The 18236-nt window shown below is 33.4% G+C and overlaps 1 protein-coding gene across 1 annotated transcript; it reads right to left on the reverse strand.

The window, feature by feature from the left end:
• Positions 1-9392: 9392 nt before the first annotated feature.
• LOC131596518 (probable protein phosphatase 2C 12) lies at positions 9393-14921 on the reverse strand. Its single transcript, XM_058869186.1, has 10 exons — positions 14714-14921; positions 14061-14399; positions 13086-13257; positions 11783-11936; positions 11629-11692; positions 11112-11219; positions 10723-10848; positions 10282-10514; positions 9997-10196; positions 9393-9904 (listed from the first exon to the last, which is right to left on the reverse strand). The coding sequence occupies exons 2-10, from the start codon at positions 14259-14261 to the stop codon at positions 9876-9878; spliced, it is 1287 nt and encodes a 428-aa protein (XP_058725169.1). The 5' UTR covers positions 14262-14399; positions 14714-14921; the 3' UTR covers positions 9393-9875.
• Between the last annotated feature and the right edge of the window lie 3315 nt (positions 14922-18236).

The following is an 18236-nucleotide window of genomic DNA, read 5'->3' on the forward strand; positions in this document are numbered from 1 at the left end:
AATTAAAAAAAGTATCATGTCTTTCTTAAGGATCCGTTCGGGTCATAGTGAGTTTTTGGTTTTTAATTTTAAGTTATTTTTAAAATTAAAATATATTCAACAAAAGTATATTTGATTTGATTTTTTATTTAATATCAAAATCATTTTTCATTAAAATTAAAAATTAAAAAATTAGATTTTTATTTTTTATTTTTGTTGTAAAAATAAGGCACCATAACAATTTTCGATAGACATCGGTGATCATCTTCGACGACCGTCGACAAGTGCCAATTATCATTCCAATAAGTATTTTAACCACCACCAACTATCTTCGATTTATCTTCGATTACATTGTTGATCACTTTAAACTACCACTTTTGATTAGACATGGCAACAAAGTCTATATTTATGGATATCCACTCGAACTCGTTTTGAAGTTGACGGGTAAAATCCACTTTAACTTAATTTGAATATGGGATCTTTTTCTCAATTACAAAATATGAAGCTGGATCGAATAATAGGGACACTAATTGTCACCCCAAACTCGTCCCATTTATTTTATTATGTACAATATTATTTATTTGTGATAATTTAGAATATTAAATATATGGTCAATGTTTTGATAATTTAATTTGTATTTATTATTTAAAATATTTTTCTTAAATATGTGGTCAATGTTTTGATGATTTGATTTGTATTTATTATTTAAAATATTTGAAATATATGTATGGAAATTTTGGAGCTTGTTTATTTTATTATTTATAATGTAATTTAATTTTGGAAAAAATAAATATTTTTCTTTAAAAAATTGATTTTACAAAATGGATGATGGTGGAATGGAGATACCCGAACCTATTTGGGACGGGTAATATTTGTCGAATTTTCTCTTCATCTCACAACCATTTTCTTGATCATATCTCTTGAAAATATATCTTCATCCTCTTAAACTTTTCTTTATCACTTGAAAACACATTTATACAATCATATATTATCTCAATCTTTTTCTCTCAAAATTTACCAAAATATTTTTTTAATGGGGTAGCGCGAAGCCCGCTTGGGCCGACCAGACCCAACCCATGAAAACATAGGCCTGATAGGCTAGCCCAAAAGGACAGGGTCGTATTTTTTTGAGATATTTTGCAGTCCGGTCCGCGCTAAATTGTTGGGCTTATGGGTCGGTCCGATAGCCCAAGTCCATTTTGACAACTTTAGTCGTAAGAGAGGTCATAATTAGTGGTCAGGATCATGATGATTTATAGTAATATAAGTGGTGGTTATAGTGATAATTAATGATGGTGATTAGAAATGAAATTGGTGATAGACGATGGTCAATGTGGTGGTTGAGGAATGAGATGATTGACGATTGTCATAGTGGTAGTTGATGGTGACTAGAATGGTAAAAATGGTCTAATAATCATATTAGAGATTATGGATGGATAAAATGATGATCGAAAATGATCAAAAATAGGCATAACAATGAGGCGGGTCAGAAATAATTTTTACCTCCTCAAACCCAAACTCAAATTTCTAAACAATCGTCATTCTCAACCCCAAACATAAACAAAAGTAGAGATTAAAACACTAACCCGTCTCAAATGATACATGTCATTTAGAGTAAATAATTACCATTTTAGAAGAGATAACCAAGAATTTATCTATTAAGTTTTATATTTATATTCAAAAATTAATCAATTTTATAACTCAAAATTGAAACTGTTTTGTTAGCTTTTTGAAATTCAATTGTCACATGGTTGGTATGAGTATATCTTAGTTCCATACCATCTTTTCCAAAAAGTATAGTACTATATATTAAATCTGTGTACGTGCGTATGATTCACCCATATCTCATAATGACTTATCTATAATATAAAAGGTAGGCTATATTTCTTTATAGACTAAATTAAAAATGTATAAATAAAAGAAGTGTTATTTTTTTGTCTTATGTTGCACTATAACTAACACACTCTTGTTGGGCGGTGACACTAAAGAATGAGATAATTGGTGAAATGACAAATTTCGCACTTTTTGTGTTGAAAAATGGATTTGTTGGTTGGTTCTAAATTTGTATCCTTTTTTACTATTAGCATGGTCCACCAGCAATTGGATTCAGAAAATAAGGTCACAAAGTTCCAAATTATGTCCATTATTTCAAGATGGGTTTGGCATGGAGGATTCAACTTTACAAATTTTGACTTGTTTATTGCAGGGGGCTCAATGAAATTAATAATAAAAAAACAACAAGATATTTATTTTATTTATTAATATATAAGGTTTATAGGTAAGTCATACTTAGATCTTTTCATAGATAGACACATATTCTTAATGTTGTTAGCATAAACAAATAATTTCTTAATGTTATTCTAGTTAGTAATGACTCAACTAAATATATTATAAAAAAAAATTAATGAAAAAATATTAACCGAATAAGTATCTTTGTTTGCGATTTACATTTCGATTTCTCTCTTATTACTAATTATTGTTTTAACAATTAGTATCAAATGATCAATAACTCTGGTGTGAAATTTAAGGTGGAAAAGTTTGAAGGAATTAGCAATTTCGAATTATGGTAAAGGATTTGTTGGGTCAACAATGTTTATAGAAGGTATTGTGTGGAACAAGACCGCCAGACATGGCAGACGTCGATTGGTTAAAGTTGCAAGAAAAAGCCGCATGATTGATAGATATATGCATTTCATATGAAGTGATGCATCATATCTTAAATCTAACACCTCTTAATGAGGTTTGAGATAAATTGGAGAGTCATCATATGTGAATTCATTGATGAACAATTTTTGTGCAAAGCAGCGACTATAAAGTCTGAAGATGTAGGAAAGGGTCTGATTTGCAATAACATGACAATATCTTTAACAACAAAATCAGTTATTTGTTGAGGCTTGGGCTAAAGGTTGATGACAAAGATAAGACAATATATTTTTGTGCTTGTTACCAATTCTTACGACCACTTAGTTGCCACTATTGCCTACGGAATTATTGAGTATGATTCATAGTCACATCGGGTCAGGGGTACAATTCAAATGTTTACTTGTAATCTTGGTCGTAGTATTATTTATATCACTTGCAACATTGATACCCTAATTCATTTAATTAATAATATGATACTACATTTTCTCTATAGTCACATGCGTATGCACATATGGTCAAACTACGTAAACAAATACATTTAGTTGTTTGCGAGTTACGCTTTGATTTCTTTTTTGTTACTATTTGTTGTTCTAACAATTGGTATCAAATGATGATTAACTCTAGTGTGAAATTTGAGGTAGAAAAGTTTCAAAAGATTATAAATTTTGAATTATGGAAAATGATAGTTAATGATTTATCGGCTCAACAATGTTTACAAAAGGCGTTGTGCAAAATGAGACGGGCAGACATGACATAACCGCTGATTGGTTAGAGATAAAGGAGATGGCCAGATGACTGATACATATAAGTGTTTCACACAAGGTGATGTATCATATATCTTGGACATAACGGCTCTAAAGGAGGTTTGAGATCAATTGGAAAGTCAGTATGTGTCAAATTCACTAATGAACAAATTATATGCGACACAATGATTATAATGTTAGAAGATGCAAGAACGATCTTATTTGCAACAACTTGTCAATACATTTAACCATAAATTCACTGGTATGGTGAAGCTTGGATTGAAGTTCAATGAAAAACACAAAGCAATATATTGTTGTGCCCATTACCAGTTCTTACGCCCACTTAGGGTTCATTCTTACCTACGAAAAAGATATTATCATCCTTGATGTAATTACTTATACACTTATTTAGAAAATAATCACGTGTATCATACCAACACCAATCATATTGATGTAAGGTTTCACAAGATCAAAGGTTTACTTGCATTAGGACAAATATTACTTAAAAATGTTGATACTTCAAATAATGCATCTGATATGTTGATCTAACATTCTACATGGCCTTATATACACTAACCTCGTTAAAGAGTTCTGGTTGAATGCCTCTGTTGTTTCAGTTGGTCATCAAGAAATTATCCAGCCTTATGTCAATGTCACTCATTTATACATTACTCCATCACTGATTGTTATGACAATCAACTGTGAAGAGTTTGGTAGTTGTGTTGAACATTATGGATTCAACAATGTCTACGCAACTCACCTTCACCGATTTTTTTCCAACCAAAATAATCTCTCCAGTCCTACTTCTCTAATCCCAATTGCAAAATTCTGGCTTCAACTTCTAGTGGCAAATCTCCGTCCAAGAGAGAAAGAACTGAAAATGCTTACTTGGTATGACAAGCATCTCGTGTTATTCCTCACCTACAACATCAAAGTTAATCTTCCTCTTACCATTTTCAACTTCTTGAAGGAAATGATAAAGACTTCTCGAGAGGAAACAACTTTCATCATACCTTATGGAAGAGTTCTTTCTGAACTTTTCTGAAAGTTAAGGATAGTTAGGGGTGATGTTGAAGTTTAGTTCACTAAGAAGTTTGAATTTATTGATTAGTTTTCTTAATTTGTTGTGTTGTGTTTTTTTATTATCAATGAAATGTTTTCTTTTTCTATTAACAAAGTTTTAAATCTTGTAAAATTACTAATTAACAGAGCAAAACATGACATCTGGAAAAGACGTCAAGTGATAAATCTTTGAAAAAAGTTTTAAACGCGGCAAAGGAGATTCTAAGCGAGGTTCCTTATAGTTATATTACATCGGTTCTCAAAAAAATTGAGATAATAGATTTATTATTTTTTTATGGATTAAAAAAGGTGCTAACTTATAGTTGTGTTACCTCGGTTTTTTAAAACACCGACGTAACATGTTGTTTATCTTATTAAAAAATAAAACATTTTGCTCTCAAGACATATCCTCTCGATTTTTAGCATGTTGGAGATGAAAGTTTCATCACAAAAAATGTTATTCATTGTAGTGCTTCAATCTAGAATACACACCTCGGATGTACCCTTGTAATCTTGATTAAAGAGGCCCAATGACAAGCGTTGAAGGGGAAGGCACGCCGAAAAGGTGAACCATTAAAGTTGTCAAGGACACATGATCAAGCCTTTTGCCGCGTCTCTTTAGGCGATACCTAATTGAACAACTATTTGCACAAAGTGACAACATATGTAGGCTATTTTAACCGCTAAAGACTAGATTGCGCCATTTTTTGTATTAAATTCATTCTCACTCATATTATTTTTCATTCAGTAATTGACTTGTACATTTGAGTGTTAATCTTATAGGTTCGACTCTTCTCCGTCGTATCCGAAATTTATTCCATCGATATGATTTCATCTCACCACCTTATCTTTCATTAAAAAAAACTTTAAAAATTAAAAGATAATATAAACGTAAATATTGAAGTTTTATTGAATTATAAAGTAATTTATAATTTCAGATAATACTTTTTTCAGAAGAATTTAATGTGGGACGGATGTACTGTTCAATATATGACCTTCTAAGTCATAGACAAAAATGAAAGTACTCTCCATCACACTGCATGAGGAACGTGTGTGTCTCATAATCTAAATTTATCATTATGAAAAAGTTATTGATGTATTATTGAGTTACATATTCTTCTTAATTGATTGCATTATTTGACCAACCTAAACATAGACTTAAATATTATAAGGAAAAGAAAAAAGTCTCATTCTATCAGAAATGACAGGTCCTCGTCAAATAATATGAAGAGTTTGAAAATTGCTCCAACAAATTCCCAACTCAAAGAGACATTTCTTTGAACGTACTAGTATTGATTCTCTCTAAATATCTGCCTCACTCTCAGTCACTGGATTCCTCACGTCTACTCACACGTGATTAGCATTTAGTACAAAGCAATTAAAATTCTACATAAATTAATGTTGATTTCATGTCAACTAGTCAAATATTGAAAGGCCTTTAATCTTTTTTTAGATGAAGATTATTTTCCCTCCTAGGGTTATTTTCATACATGGAGTGTGTTAGAGATCCACCTTTGAGTCTTTGACTAGCTAGTATATAGTATATACTATTGTACAACTATGATTATTATCTCCTAGCGCTTATTGTGTTGCAAAAGAGTGAGATAATGAAAGGTTAGCAATAGTTGGACCTAAAGAGTGGATGTTTTCCTAATGAACACGAAAGCTCAAAGAAAAAGATGGATATATGTTGTCGTTGAGGGGAGAGTCATGTGAGTGAATCCCAAAATGACAAATTATCATAATTTGTCTAGAGCAATATATTTGACTATGAAGAGACAAAAAATGAAAGAAAAGAACAAGTTTAGTGATGGGGAATTTGTGATGGTAGGAACCCACACACACGTGTATTATACGGTGGATCATGCAATAAGGAATTTTGTAAGCATGGTTAAGGTCAACATCTTAATCATGGATCCATTATTTGGTTGGATATAGGCTCATCTCACACTTTCACCACTCAAATCACTTATTTAAATTTTTTCATTTTTGAAGATAAGAGATTGAGAATCATAGATAAATAAATAAAAAAATAGTTTAGTGATGAGAACTTTTTATAATGAATATAATGAGTCTCTTCTACATTGATTGATTTTGAATGAGTACCGTCAAATTTGTTTTGGTCTAAGAATGTGTCAATTTAATCATATTGAAAGAAACTATTTGATTAGATAAAAGTTGCGAAAGACGGTTGAAGACATCGTGGTTGGTGGAGGTCATTTTTAGAAAAAAAATTAAATGAAGGGTGACTTGTTTACCTATTAGACTTGAGAGATTGAGTTTGTTCTCAGTATTAGAGATTGCCTCATCCGCTTTGATGACTTATAGGGTCCAACATTGAGTGTTGCACGATCATATATTGAGAGATAATAGAATATATGGTATGAATTTTGTTTTGGCGGAGCTTTGAATGGTCTTAGTGTTGTGATTTTAGATTTTGACTTTATCAGTTTTACTAGCTGGGACATCTTCCCTTTTAAAGCACAACATGTTTTAGAGAGCATATTTTTTAATAAAAGTGTTCGAGACATAGACGTAAAGTTTGACATGACCACAAGATAAAAAGTGCTTTATTATTGTTTGTAAGTATCACATACTCAAGGGAGTCTAACTTGAAGGCAAAAAATATGCATATCTTCTTTAAGTGTTGATGTCAATGTCTCTATCTCACATTGTAAAATAGCTAAAGAAATGTGGGATGCGCTTCAAGTTCTCCATGAGGGAACTGAAAAAGTTAAACAGTCTAAAATTAATACTTTAACAAAAGGGCATGAACTCTTTCGTATGGAGCCCGGAGAAATTGTGGCTTCTATGCAAATGAGATTCTCTCACTTAATCAACAAACTAGAAATTTTGGGTAAGACCACTTTTAATCAAGATTGTACTAACAAAATCCTGAGATCTAAGTGCAAACAGTAGCATCAAAAGGTAACTTCCCAATAAAGAAATTTCAAACTCAGAAATCTCGATCGTCCACTTAGTCATCTTCCCTGGAAAAGTTGGTCTATAGAGTATTGGCTTTAATGACCGGTATATTCGAACCATTATTGAGTGTGCTTTAAAATAGTGTTGTAGCTTTCCTAACGATATCAATAGGGCCTGTGCAATTTTCTCAATCTTCTGGTAGTGTGTCTTGGTATCACCTAGCGCTAAGATAAAATATATTGTGTTCTGATGAAGACTATGCTTAGCGCTTCAGCGGATATGGCAAGAAAAAGGAACATTGTTTCTCTGACCACGGGTCTTAAAAAAATCAAGGTTTGTATAGAGATCTTTAGTTGAGTGACATTTTTCTCATATTTCAGGGTCTAACCGAAATGTACCTTCTCCCACAAGAGTCTATAGAACGAAAGTGTGTCCTGGACGGATCTCAGAATGAATCTGCTGAGAGTAGTGAGCATCCCGATAAACTTCATTATCCTCTCCTTTGTGGTAGGGTTTTCATTTTGATGATTATTTCACATTTATTAGATTTGGCCTTAATACTTCTCTCAGTCAAATAAAATCCCAAGAATCTATCGGCTTAGACATTGAAAGTGCACTTCTTTAGATTGAGTCTCATGTTGTATTGTAGGACACGGTTGAATACCTTGGTGATGTGGCCTTCGTGTAGCTTGTCCCTGCTGGATTTGACAATCATGTCATCCATATATACTTCCAAGATCCTGCCAATTTCACCTTGAAAGACTTTTTCATTATCCTTTGGTATGTTGCACCTACATTTTCCAGTCCAAAGAGAATCACATTGTATTGGTAGTTTGTGTACTTTGTTATGAAGGTTAACTTATCCATGTCTTTCTCGTGCATGGGATTTGATTATATTCGAAGTCTGCATCCATGAATGGTACCGCAATAATAAGGCGAATAGGGGAGATAGAAGTGAGATGCAATAACTGTTGAAATTGTTGAATGATAACAAATACATGTCACGGTACCGAACTTGCAACGATGACGTTACAGTCCGAGATATTTTTTGGACTCATCCGAATTCGATAAAGTTGTTCAACATGTTTTCGACAGTGCTTATTCTCGATTTTACCTACAAGAACAACAAGTATAGACTTCTGTTATTTGAGATGGTCGGTGTTACGGTTTCGAAGAGAAATTCCTGCTCGAGTTTGTTGCGACGTTGCAAAGAACAGTCGAGCAAATCTTAGAGATGTGCAAGCGTCCACTAAATTATTGAAATTTAATATTTAATTTGTTGTTAAAATTATCGATGTTATGCCGATTTTAATTTATGAATGTTATTTTTATTGATGCAATGTTGATTTTTTGGTTTTTACTATTTCTGGTTTATTATGTATCTATATCTACAGAAATGTTTCATAAATACATCTACGGAACATTTTCACACAAATGTAAAAAAAATAAAAAATTGCTTCCACATATACATCTACGGAAGCAGAGAGACAATTTTGAAAGCACACATGATGCCTAACAATCCCAAGGGGTGTAATAATAGATTCTCTTTTTCTTTTTTTATCACGGAATCAGTATGCAGAGAAAAATTAAATGAGAGGATTCAAAAGTGAGATACACTTTCCAATTTCTTTTTCCTCCTATTTAAACTGAAAGAATATATAACTCACAGACATGTAAATACACAATTATTCAAATAAATTTATCAAAATACATAAAAATAACATATCATCACTTCTATGTATGTACTACAGATAGGAATTAAATGTGCTCAAAGTAACTTTTGTTAAAGAAAAAAGTTTATAAGGTGTAATATATAATCTACTAAATAAGTCTGGAAATATACAAATGGTTCATGAAAAGGCATTTGATATTAATTTCATTCCATTTCTAACTAAAATAGTTTCAATTTCAGATTTAAAAGTCATTTTTATTTACTATTTTGAGTCAATTTTGAAACCCCCTTCATTTTCTTTTATTTAATTGCAGCAACAAAAAACTAGAAGATCCAATGTTGATATGGCAAAAGGAATTATCAAAATCTGATGCAAAAAGAATAAACCATTCAAATGGTACACACATGACATGATACATCTATCCTACAGTATAATTGACCTATGAATATTGAATACTAATTAAACTCCCTATACCATATTACATTTGTGGAAGACCACATTCATTAAAGGTTCTATATAAATGTGATTCCAATTGACCCATATACATTGAAGAGATCCCAGGAAAATATATATGTAAAAAAGAATGAATAAACTCCCACTTACTGTTGTAAACTGTTACTTATAACTCAACCTTTCACAAAACTTGGGTGGTTGCCATTTCAAACTTCCATGTTAGAATTCTTCTAACAAGGTGCTGTTGGTTTTCATTTGTATTTTCATGAGGAGTTCCAAATTAGATTCATAAAGCCCCTGTGATAATAGAAGGGAGACACTGTCGCTAGGAGGTTCGAATTTCCCATGGAATGAACGATTATGATCACTCTCACAAAATGCAAATGTACATGAGAGTTCATTCGTCGCTTCCGCTGCTAAGTCTATCTGAAATCAAAAAGACCGAAAAATAGTAGGCTAAATTATCGACACATTTTTCAAGGAAGATGGACAGAAATGAAGAGGAGTCATCAAAATACCTGATGATCTTTTTCCTTCCATGGCTTCTTTCTTCTCCTGACAACTAAAGCAAAGGAAAGGGCCATCCCATGGGCGCGTGTTTTGAGGGTTTGATGCACCCTCGTGTACTGAAATACCCTCTCCAGGTTTTATTTCTACTTGACATACTGCACATATGAACAACTTGAACATATTGCAGAGTGGATATTTTGTCTCTAATCTGCATTTTACACAAACATTATATTGTTAAGAGAAAACTAGAAAGGAAGCTTCTAACTTTGACAACAGCTATAACAAAACAAAACCTCTCTGAAAGCATAGCAGAGCCTTCCTCATACAACTCCACTACCACATCTGGCTCCATGTATTCTTTGTCCGTAGAAGATGATTCAGAAGACTTTTTACGAAACATGGCCTTGAGCATTCCTTTTACTGGCTTCTTTTGTTGTGCCGCGGGAGCAGGTGGCTTCTCCTGAGGTAATATATCAACAACGATGCAGGTTGTATCGTCTCTAAGTCCCTTAGCTTGTAAAGCTTCCTGAATATAGAAAGAGAAGTGAGAATACAGGAAAAAAATGTGCAACTAATAGTTGCATGGAGTACCATTATTACAGTTTTCAGGAGAAATTAATGCAAACAAGGTGTCTTATGATGTTGAAGTCGGAGATCACTATTACACCCAATATCGCAACAGTCCCACAAAAAAAATATCATAAAATGGTCCTAAAGTAGTATATTTATCTCACTTTTACAATCTGTGGTGCAGCAGCCTCTGCTGACATGCCACGACAACAATCAAGAGCCACTTCTGCAGGTAAAGAATCCCAAACACCGTCACTGCAGATAACAAGCCGGCCTCCAGCAGTGGACAGCTGAATAAACAGAAACAAATTAAACTCCTCCATAAGAATTCAATCATTTGATTCTCAAAGTTTCTTTAATAATATGGTTAGCAGATACACTTGCTAAGAAACTACATATGCGAAAAACATAACAGTGGTGAAAGTCTGTAGGATCAGAGAAAAGATATACAGAGAGTAAAGTAACCTTGAGAGTGAAAGGGTGTAAATGAAAGGTATTGTATCAACATAAGCCGAACGCTACCCTATGTGTAAGATTGAGACTAGTGACTAACCTTCACTTGTTTTACATGTGGTACAGGGACAACAAATTCACCAATATCCATATCTCCAATAGATCGTGAAAGGCACAAGCCACCGGGCCAACATCTCAAAGGACCAACCTACACAAATCATTAATCTAGTCAGCCATATTTAGTAATATTTATTCAAATGCAAATATTATCTAAAGAGAATATTGGTCAACAGTTTCCAAGAAAGATTATAAAAACTTTTGATGAAATGCAATGAGTACTGTTAATTTGATAGTCTTAGTCACCAAATACAATTAACAAGTTTACACCCGCTCCCAGTTAACCATGATATGATTTTCACATTACTCTTTATTTCTGATCATGAAGTTTAATAATGCAAGCTTCATGTACCAAAACCTAGAGAATTACTGGATGCATCAGATATATGAACAAGCTGTCCTTTTCTCTTTCTGTTTGGCACGAAGCGGGGCGTTCAAGCTTGTAACGGAACAAAACCATGTGGATTAAAATGGATAAATAAAACTAAAAGTAAATGTACCTCTGCACCTCCCCCTGTATTTAAACGACCAACCTCACCCCCACTAGAAGTGATACGAACCCTCCTGATGAAAGTGAAAAAGAAGGGTGATGATATTAATAAAGAAACATTTTCAAATAGTTGTTAAACAAAAAATATATATTTTCCAACTTACTCCTCTTCATTTGTTTCTAGCCTATGATCTGCTGACAAGTAATAAATCCCGCCTTCAGAAGATTCTAGTACGCAGCGGGAATCGCCAACTGATGCAACCGTAACAACCCATCCTTCTATGATCACAAAGGTGACAGTTGTTCCTGATTTTTGTCCTGTAATGACAAAATATAAAAATTAAAAACCATTAACTCAGAAGTATAAACACTAATAATCACAGCTCAGTCACATTAACTTCATAACCTCCATTACTAATTAACGTTCTTCATCAACAATACAATACTCGGACATGTCAACAATTAGCACATGAATTAAAATTGTGGTTGTGGTCACAGTCATGTTGTGGCTACAGTGGTTTGACATGGACCAATGTGGTCCTCAGATCAGTACAACAGTGGGGGCGACTTTATACGAGATGCTGCAACCACATTGCTTGATGTAGTCCACAATTTAAATCATGCGTTAACTATACTGTTCATATGAGTAAGCAAATGTTAATAGTATTATGTTCGAGGTCGAGATCGAACCCTCTCTCTCCTTATCACTTCCCCACCCCAACTACCAAGTAAACATTACACCTCCTATGTGCCTACAAACTTAACTAGCTTCAATCAAGGAAGTGTCAAACAACATAAACTGCTTGCCAAACCTGTACGGATATTTTAACATTTAACTTTTGTTAAAAGAAATGATTTTCTTGATAAATTTGCAAGCTCGGCCCAAAAGCAATGTCTATATTGTATTGTTAAAATTTGGAGCTGATGCCTTAAAATGCAAAATTCATGTCCAGAGTCTAAAACATGCAAAGAAGCTCAACCTAACCTGTTCAATGCCAGTACCCACTTCCAAAAACCCTCACAAATACATGGTTGTATAAAAAAAAGATACCCTACTTTTAAAATAATTTTTATCATCTATTAACATTTAGAATCAAACCAAAATCATGAGAAATCAAAAGAATAATAACAAGAGAAATATTGTGATATCTTTGCTCTCAAAAGGATCTAGTGTTAAATCTTCAGAGATTTTAAATACAAAAGATTATATCGAGGTTCCGAAATAGAATGAGCACTCGGCACACTTAGCATCCATATCTGCAAACCTTTTTTTCTTTAATAATTAACATCTATAATTACTATGAGAAGCACTAGATGATAGTAGATTAAAGCAAAATAGAAATATTTACAAATGCTTTGATGATATTACCAATAATGTTCCCGTTGCTGCACATTAATTTGCTTCTTATACATACATATAATTAACAGACGGCGGAGCAAACACTGAAAGAAGTGAATTATCTTTACCATTCTGTGCAAAATCTTTATCAGTTTTGACAAAGCCTGCAACCAAAGCTCTAGGCAATGCTGCTAACCACTCGTCTCCATTAAGATCGGGAGGAATTGCACTTAAAACATTATTTAGAAGATTCTCCTTAGAATAAATAGCAGCAGCAGATCCATTGTGTCCATCAAATAGCTGTAAATTTAATTACACATGAGAAAATGAAACCAGGGAAAACACTCAAAACACAAAAACTAGGAATAAAACAATAATGCATTCAGCGCATAAATAGCTAAAATATTTCCTGTGAGCCAACTAAGATAAGTGCAAACAAACAAAACCATAATAACATAACAAGAGGGGAAACTGTTCACACTTCACATCAATTAAGCAACAAAAGTCAGAAATATGAGGTCTCCATGTTGATGTAGACCCATATACAACTGGCTAAACTCCCTTCATAGTCAAACTCAACTATGCCCTAAAAGTTCAAGTACATTAAAAAAAATACATTGTACTCTTGGTAAATATATCAAAAGCAGCAACAACACAAGATGAAATCATTATCACTTTCCATCCTTGTAATGATATATGTAATCTCGTTTTTTTTTTCTTGTTAATTAAGATAATAACCGGTTCAGATAAACTTTCTGAACACTAATTAATCATGTAATTACTCTAAGTATTTCAAACAAAAGTTACTTTTATAAATTGAATTTAGGTTTTACATCTCCATTTTTAGAATCTCAGGCTTAATAAGTTCTCTAGAAATAATCACTTCTATAAGCATATATCAGATTTTTTTACAAATAAAAAAACATAAATTTCATTTAGTTGAAAAGCTGACTTAAGTTAGAAACTAATCCAATCCATACTTATGTAAAATAAGTCAAATAAAAAAATGTAACATTGTAATTTGTAACCAATCAATTCCAAAAAGGAAAATCAGCAATTGAATCTGGAAAACGAAAACAAGGTATGAGAAACATCAAACATACCCCATAAACAGAATACGTATAGACCCCATCAGAAACCATCCTCTGGCACTCAGCCTTCAGCAATGTTAAATCCTCTCCTTTCTTGCTTTGTCCAGCTTGACCATGACAAATCTCAGGCTTCTCAATTTTCTCATTCATCAATTCACGCTTCAAAAGAACCGAAAGCGGAACCGTTTGATGTTGTTCATTCCTAGTAGACATTGTTCATTCCCCAATTTCACCTCCTCAATTTTTCAATCCTCAAATTTTCAATCCACAAATTTTCAATAAAATTTTCTACCAAAACAAGTCTTCTAGTTCTTGCTTTAATTCTCCTTTTTTTGCTATCACAATCAAATCCTAAATAAGCAACAAAAAAAACACATTAATCCAGAGAAAAATTAAAATCTAAATAATGATATTTCTATTTACAGGATTAATTAATTAAACATTTTCATCAAAAAATAATGAATCGACAATGAAGATCGTGATATAGAGAAAACAGTTAAATTAATTATCGATTCAAACTCGGAATAGAAAAAATGCATATGAATTCATTGAACATTGAACGACGTTGACCGATCAGAAAACGACGAAAAACAATAGCGATTAAAACGGAAATGATGAAGGAGAATGCGATTCTGTCGAAACGGAATGGAGAAAAGAGATGTTACGGTGAAGAAGAAGAAGAGCGAAACGGCGTGTCGTTTTGATGATCAGGCTTGAAAATGTTGAAGGAAGATGAATTGGAATGTGGTGTTGTGTGATCCAAAAACGACGCGGATCGAAGGGTGTTGAAAATATTCCATTGTTGAATTGAAGGAGAGAAAGAGAGAATGTGGAGAAAGAGTTACAAAAATGCGCAAATGGAAATTAAATGAAATGGAAATGAAACCATTTGTGAAAAAACTAAACTCGTGCGATGACGTGGCGCTAAACGATTCGTTTTTGTTTGTTTGTTTTTCACTTGGCTCGACGCTGTGAGCCGTTTATGAGCCAAGCCAAGGTTCGTGTGGCGCAGTCAATATCATTTTTGTATTTGAGTTCTATTTACTTGTAAATAGTTATATTCATTTCCAAATAAGTTTAAATTTAAAATTCTTCAAAACCGATTAATATTAATTTTGTTTTGATATTTTTTTTATGAAAATCGATTGGATCAAAATTCGAATTTGTTTTTAAAAAGCAACTCAAATTAAATCAAATTGTACACATATTTTACTGGGTCAACCATATCAACCACGGCCGACCACTTTAAAAGAATTGTAATTCTTTCCAAACAAATATAGCATACGTAGATTTTTCTCCTAACGATAACAAAGATCTTAATTGTAAGTGCATACATCAACTCTCTGCAATTCACTCCAAATAGTAGTAAGTTTGTTATTTATTCTCAACTCTATATTAAATTCATGTAACCATTTAAAATTTACTATTCTCCCTCACATAGTGACTTGAGCGTTGCAGTGCTAATCTTCCAGGTCCGTCTCTCTCTACTGCGTGAGAAGCTTGGACCCACTGTCACCACCGCTCCTCATTCCATTGTGTGTGTGTGTGTGTGCGCGTGCGTGCGTGCGTGCGTGCGTGCGTGCGTGCGTGCGTGTGTGTGTTTTTTCTCAAAAACTTAAAACTTTATATAATTCTTGGAAGTATTGAGTTTTATTTTAGTAAATTTTGCTTGGTTGTGTTAACATTATTGAATTTAGTTCAGTTTTAAAGTGATAAATGAGTTTTAATTATTTCAAATTCAGCCCATATTTAAAGCGATGAATTAGTTCAAATCATTCAAAAAAATTTAAAAAATAATCAAATAATATTTAATGACAATTTTTAAAGAAATTTTTGTAAAACCTAATATTAAGTTCATTTTCTAATAAAACAAAAAAGAATAGATATGTGGAAAAAAAAAAGACTATTTGAAAATTTTTAAAACTTCCCTATTATTAGCCCATTACGTAATAAAAAAAATTGCTAAAGACACCCTGTGAATTGCTATCACACCCTATGAAAAAATAAAAAATGGCTTTAGATTCCAGAGATACATCTTCGGACGCACCCAAAACACAAATATTTTAGATTTTAGGCGTTTATGTTATGTTAAAAAACAATTACAGAGATGTAAAGTTTCAATGTATAGATTGTTTTTCCTTCCTACGGAAATGCATCTTTGGGGTATATTTAATCAAAATGGCGTCAAAATCCTTTCTCCTTCCTCACTTCTCATGATACTCCCAAACTCTTCAACTCTCATCTTCCAAAATCTCTTAACTCACATTCACTCAAAATCATTAAAGACACTTCCAAATCTTTTTCCATCAATATAAATATAATCAGAATGCTCATTCAACATCAAACTTCAGTGGCATTTGGTAAGTTTTTTATTTTTCTAAAGTTTTTTTTTTCATTTTCCATCAACATAAATCGAAATTGAGCATTAGGTAGTTTAGATAGGTCATTTACGTTAACAATGTGTTTGATAGGTTGTTTTATTGAAAAATGAATTGTTTTTTAATGTTGGGTCGAACTGCATGTCCACCATTGATGTTTTGTTAAGTTGTAGAACCTTACAGAGATGCATCTCCGTAAAGTTGCAACGTATTTCCAGAAACTGAGATGCATCTCTGGAAATTTTCTGTCTTTAATTGTTTTGCTTGATCTGATATGTTTCATTTGTCTAATGGTTATGAGGTATTGTCTTAGGCATTATGGTTGATAGACAAGATAGATTGAGGCACGGCAGAGTTGCACAACATACATCGGTTCAAAGGGAAATATCCCAAGACTCTCAGGAACCTATTGGTTCTAGCTCAATCGTTGTTTTTAGCCCAGTCGTTGCGGAGGCGTCAACTTCTAGGACATTGACTTCTAGGTTGCATCTCCAAATACACCATCTCGTAGGAGACAAGCATCGCCTACTGATGCACAAGAGGCACCCAAGACCCCACATAATGCACCTGAGGCCCCACAGGGGTTTGGAAGAGGCTCGACCGACTTATCATTGTTGCCTCTATACTCAGACCATATTGTCAGACATGTATGAGACGGAGAGGTAAACCATGAAAATTAAATGAAAATATATCTTCTTTATCTTAATATGAAAAGACAAGTCTTTCAATGGTTTATTTTTGTTTCAGGACCGAGATGCATTAAAATTCATGAACCATGACCGAAAGATTATGAGTCTAGATGTGCCTAATGAGTCATGGTTTATAGATGTGTTGCAGGCATATGGGCTGAGAGATTTAAGCAGAACCAATTACCACACTCTTAATCATGGTATATTGTCTGTGTTTGTAGAAAGGTGACACTCAGAGACGTCATCATTTCATCTATCACATGGTGAGATGTCTATCATATTAGACGATTCTCGTGTCTGCTGCATCTTCTGGTCAGGAGGGATTCTTAGATCACACCAGGATTAACAAAGATGAGGCACAAGTGATGCTGGTAGACTATTTGAGAGTTGATCCAAAGGAAGCCATGATGGAGTTAGCAGCCACCCGAGGGGCTCATACTAGGTTTGGGTACTTGGAAAAGGTGTATAAACAATAGTTGCTTAATGCAATGCAAGCTGCTGATGATGCTGAGCAGGTTGCACACCATAGAGTATGTGCTCTTAGAGCATACCTGTTGTATTTGGTTGGCAGAACCATCTTCGTGGGCAAGAGTATAGCATATGTCGATGTAGTATACATGCGATACTTCGATGACTTGGAGCAAATCCATGAGTACAATTAAGGGGTCGTTTATTTGGTATACTTGTACTCCAAGTTATTCGAAGATTGTATGTTAAGGACAAAACATGTTACATGCACCATCACACTTTTGACGGTAATATTTCTGCATCAATTTATGTCCTTTGTGTCCTTTTCGTAATACTTGAAATATATGTCTATTTTTGCATCTTTTACTAATTATTTAGTTACCATTTCCAGACTTGAATTCTCCAACACTTTCCATATATATCTGGATGGTCATATTGACTGACCAACACTGAGGATATGTCACGTGCTACGACATTCTCCCCGCTCCGAGGGAATTAGATGACACATCCATGCAGAGTTTATCTTGACTGCGTGGTAGCAGAGAATATACAATTCAATGTGTATATCCTTCACCGTGAGACGCGTCCATTGTACGACATTACCTTCTACTCTGGTTGGTTGACTTGCGGTTCATGTTTGATGTATCCATTTG

The sequence above is a fragment of the Vicia villosa genome, linkage group LG4 (genome assembly GCF_029867415.1).
Source record: "Vicia villosa cultivar HV-30 ecotype Madison, WI linkage group LG4, Vvil1.0, whole genome shotgun sequence".
Taxonomy (NCBI): domain Eukaryota; kingdom Viridiplantae; phylum Streptophyta; class Magnoliopsida; order Fabales; family Fabaceae; genus Vicia; species Vicia villosa.

What these genes read in the sequence shown, in the direction of transcription:
- LOC131596518 (XM_058869186.1), bottom strand. Translation starts at nt 14,261, where the DNA reads ATGTCTACTAGGAATGAACAACATCAAACGGTTCCGCTTTCGGTTCTT. An exon ending in CACATGTAAAACAAGTGAAG is followed by an intron (nt 10,849 to 11,111) that starts GTTAGTCACTAG and finishes CTGTTTATTCAG; the next exon opens with CTGTCCACTGCTGGAGGCCG. An exon ending in CTGCACCACAGATTGTAAAA is followed by an intron (nt 10,515 to 10,722) that starts GTGAGATAAATA and finishes TTCTATATTCAG; the next exon opens with GAAGCTTTACAAGCTAAGGG.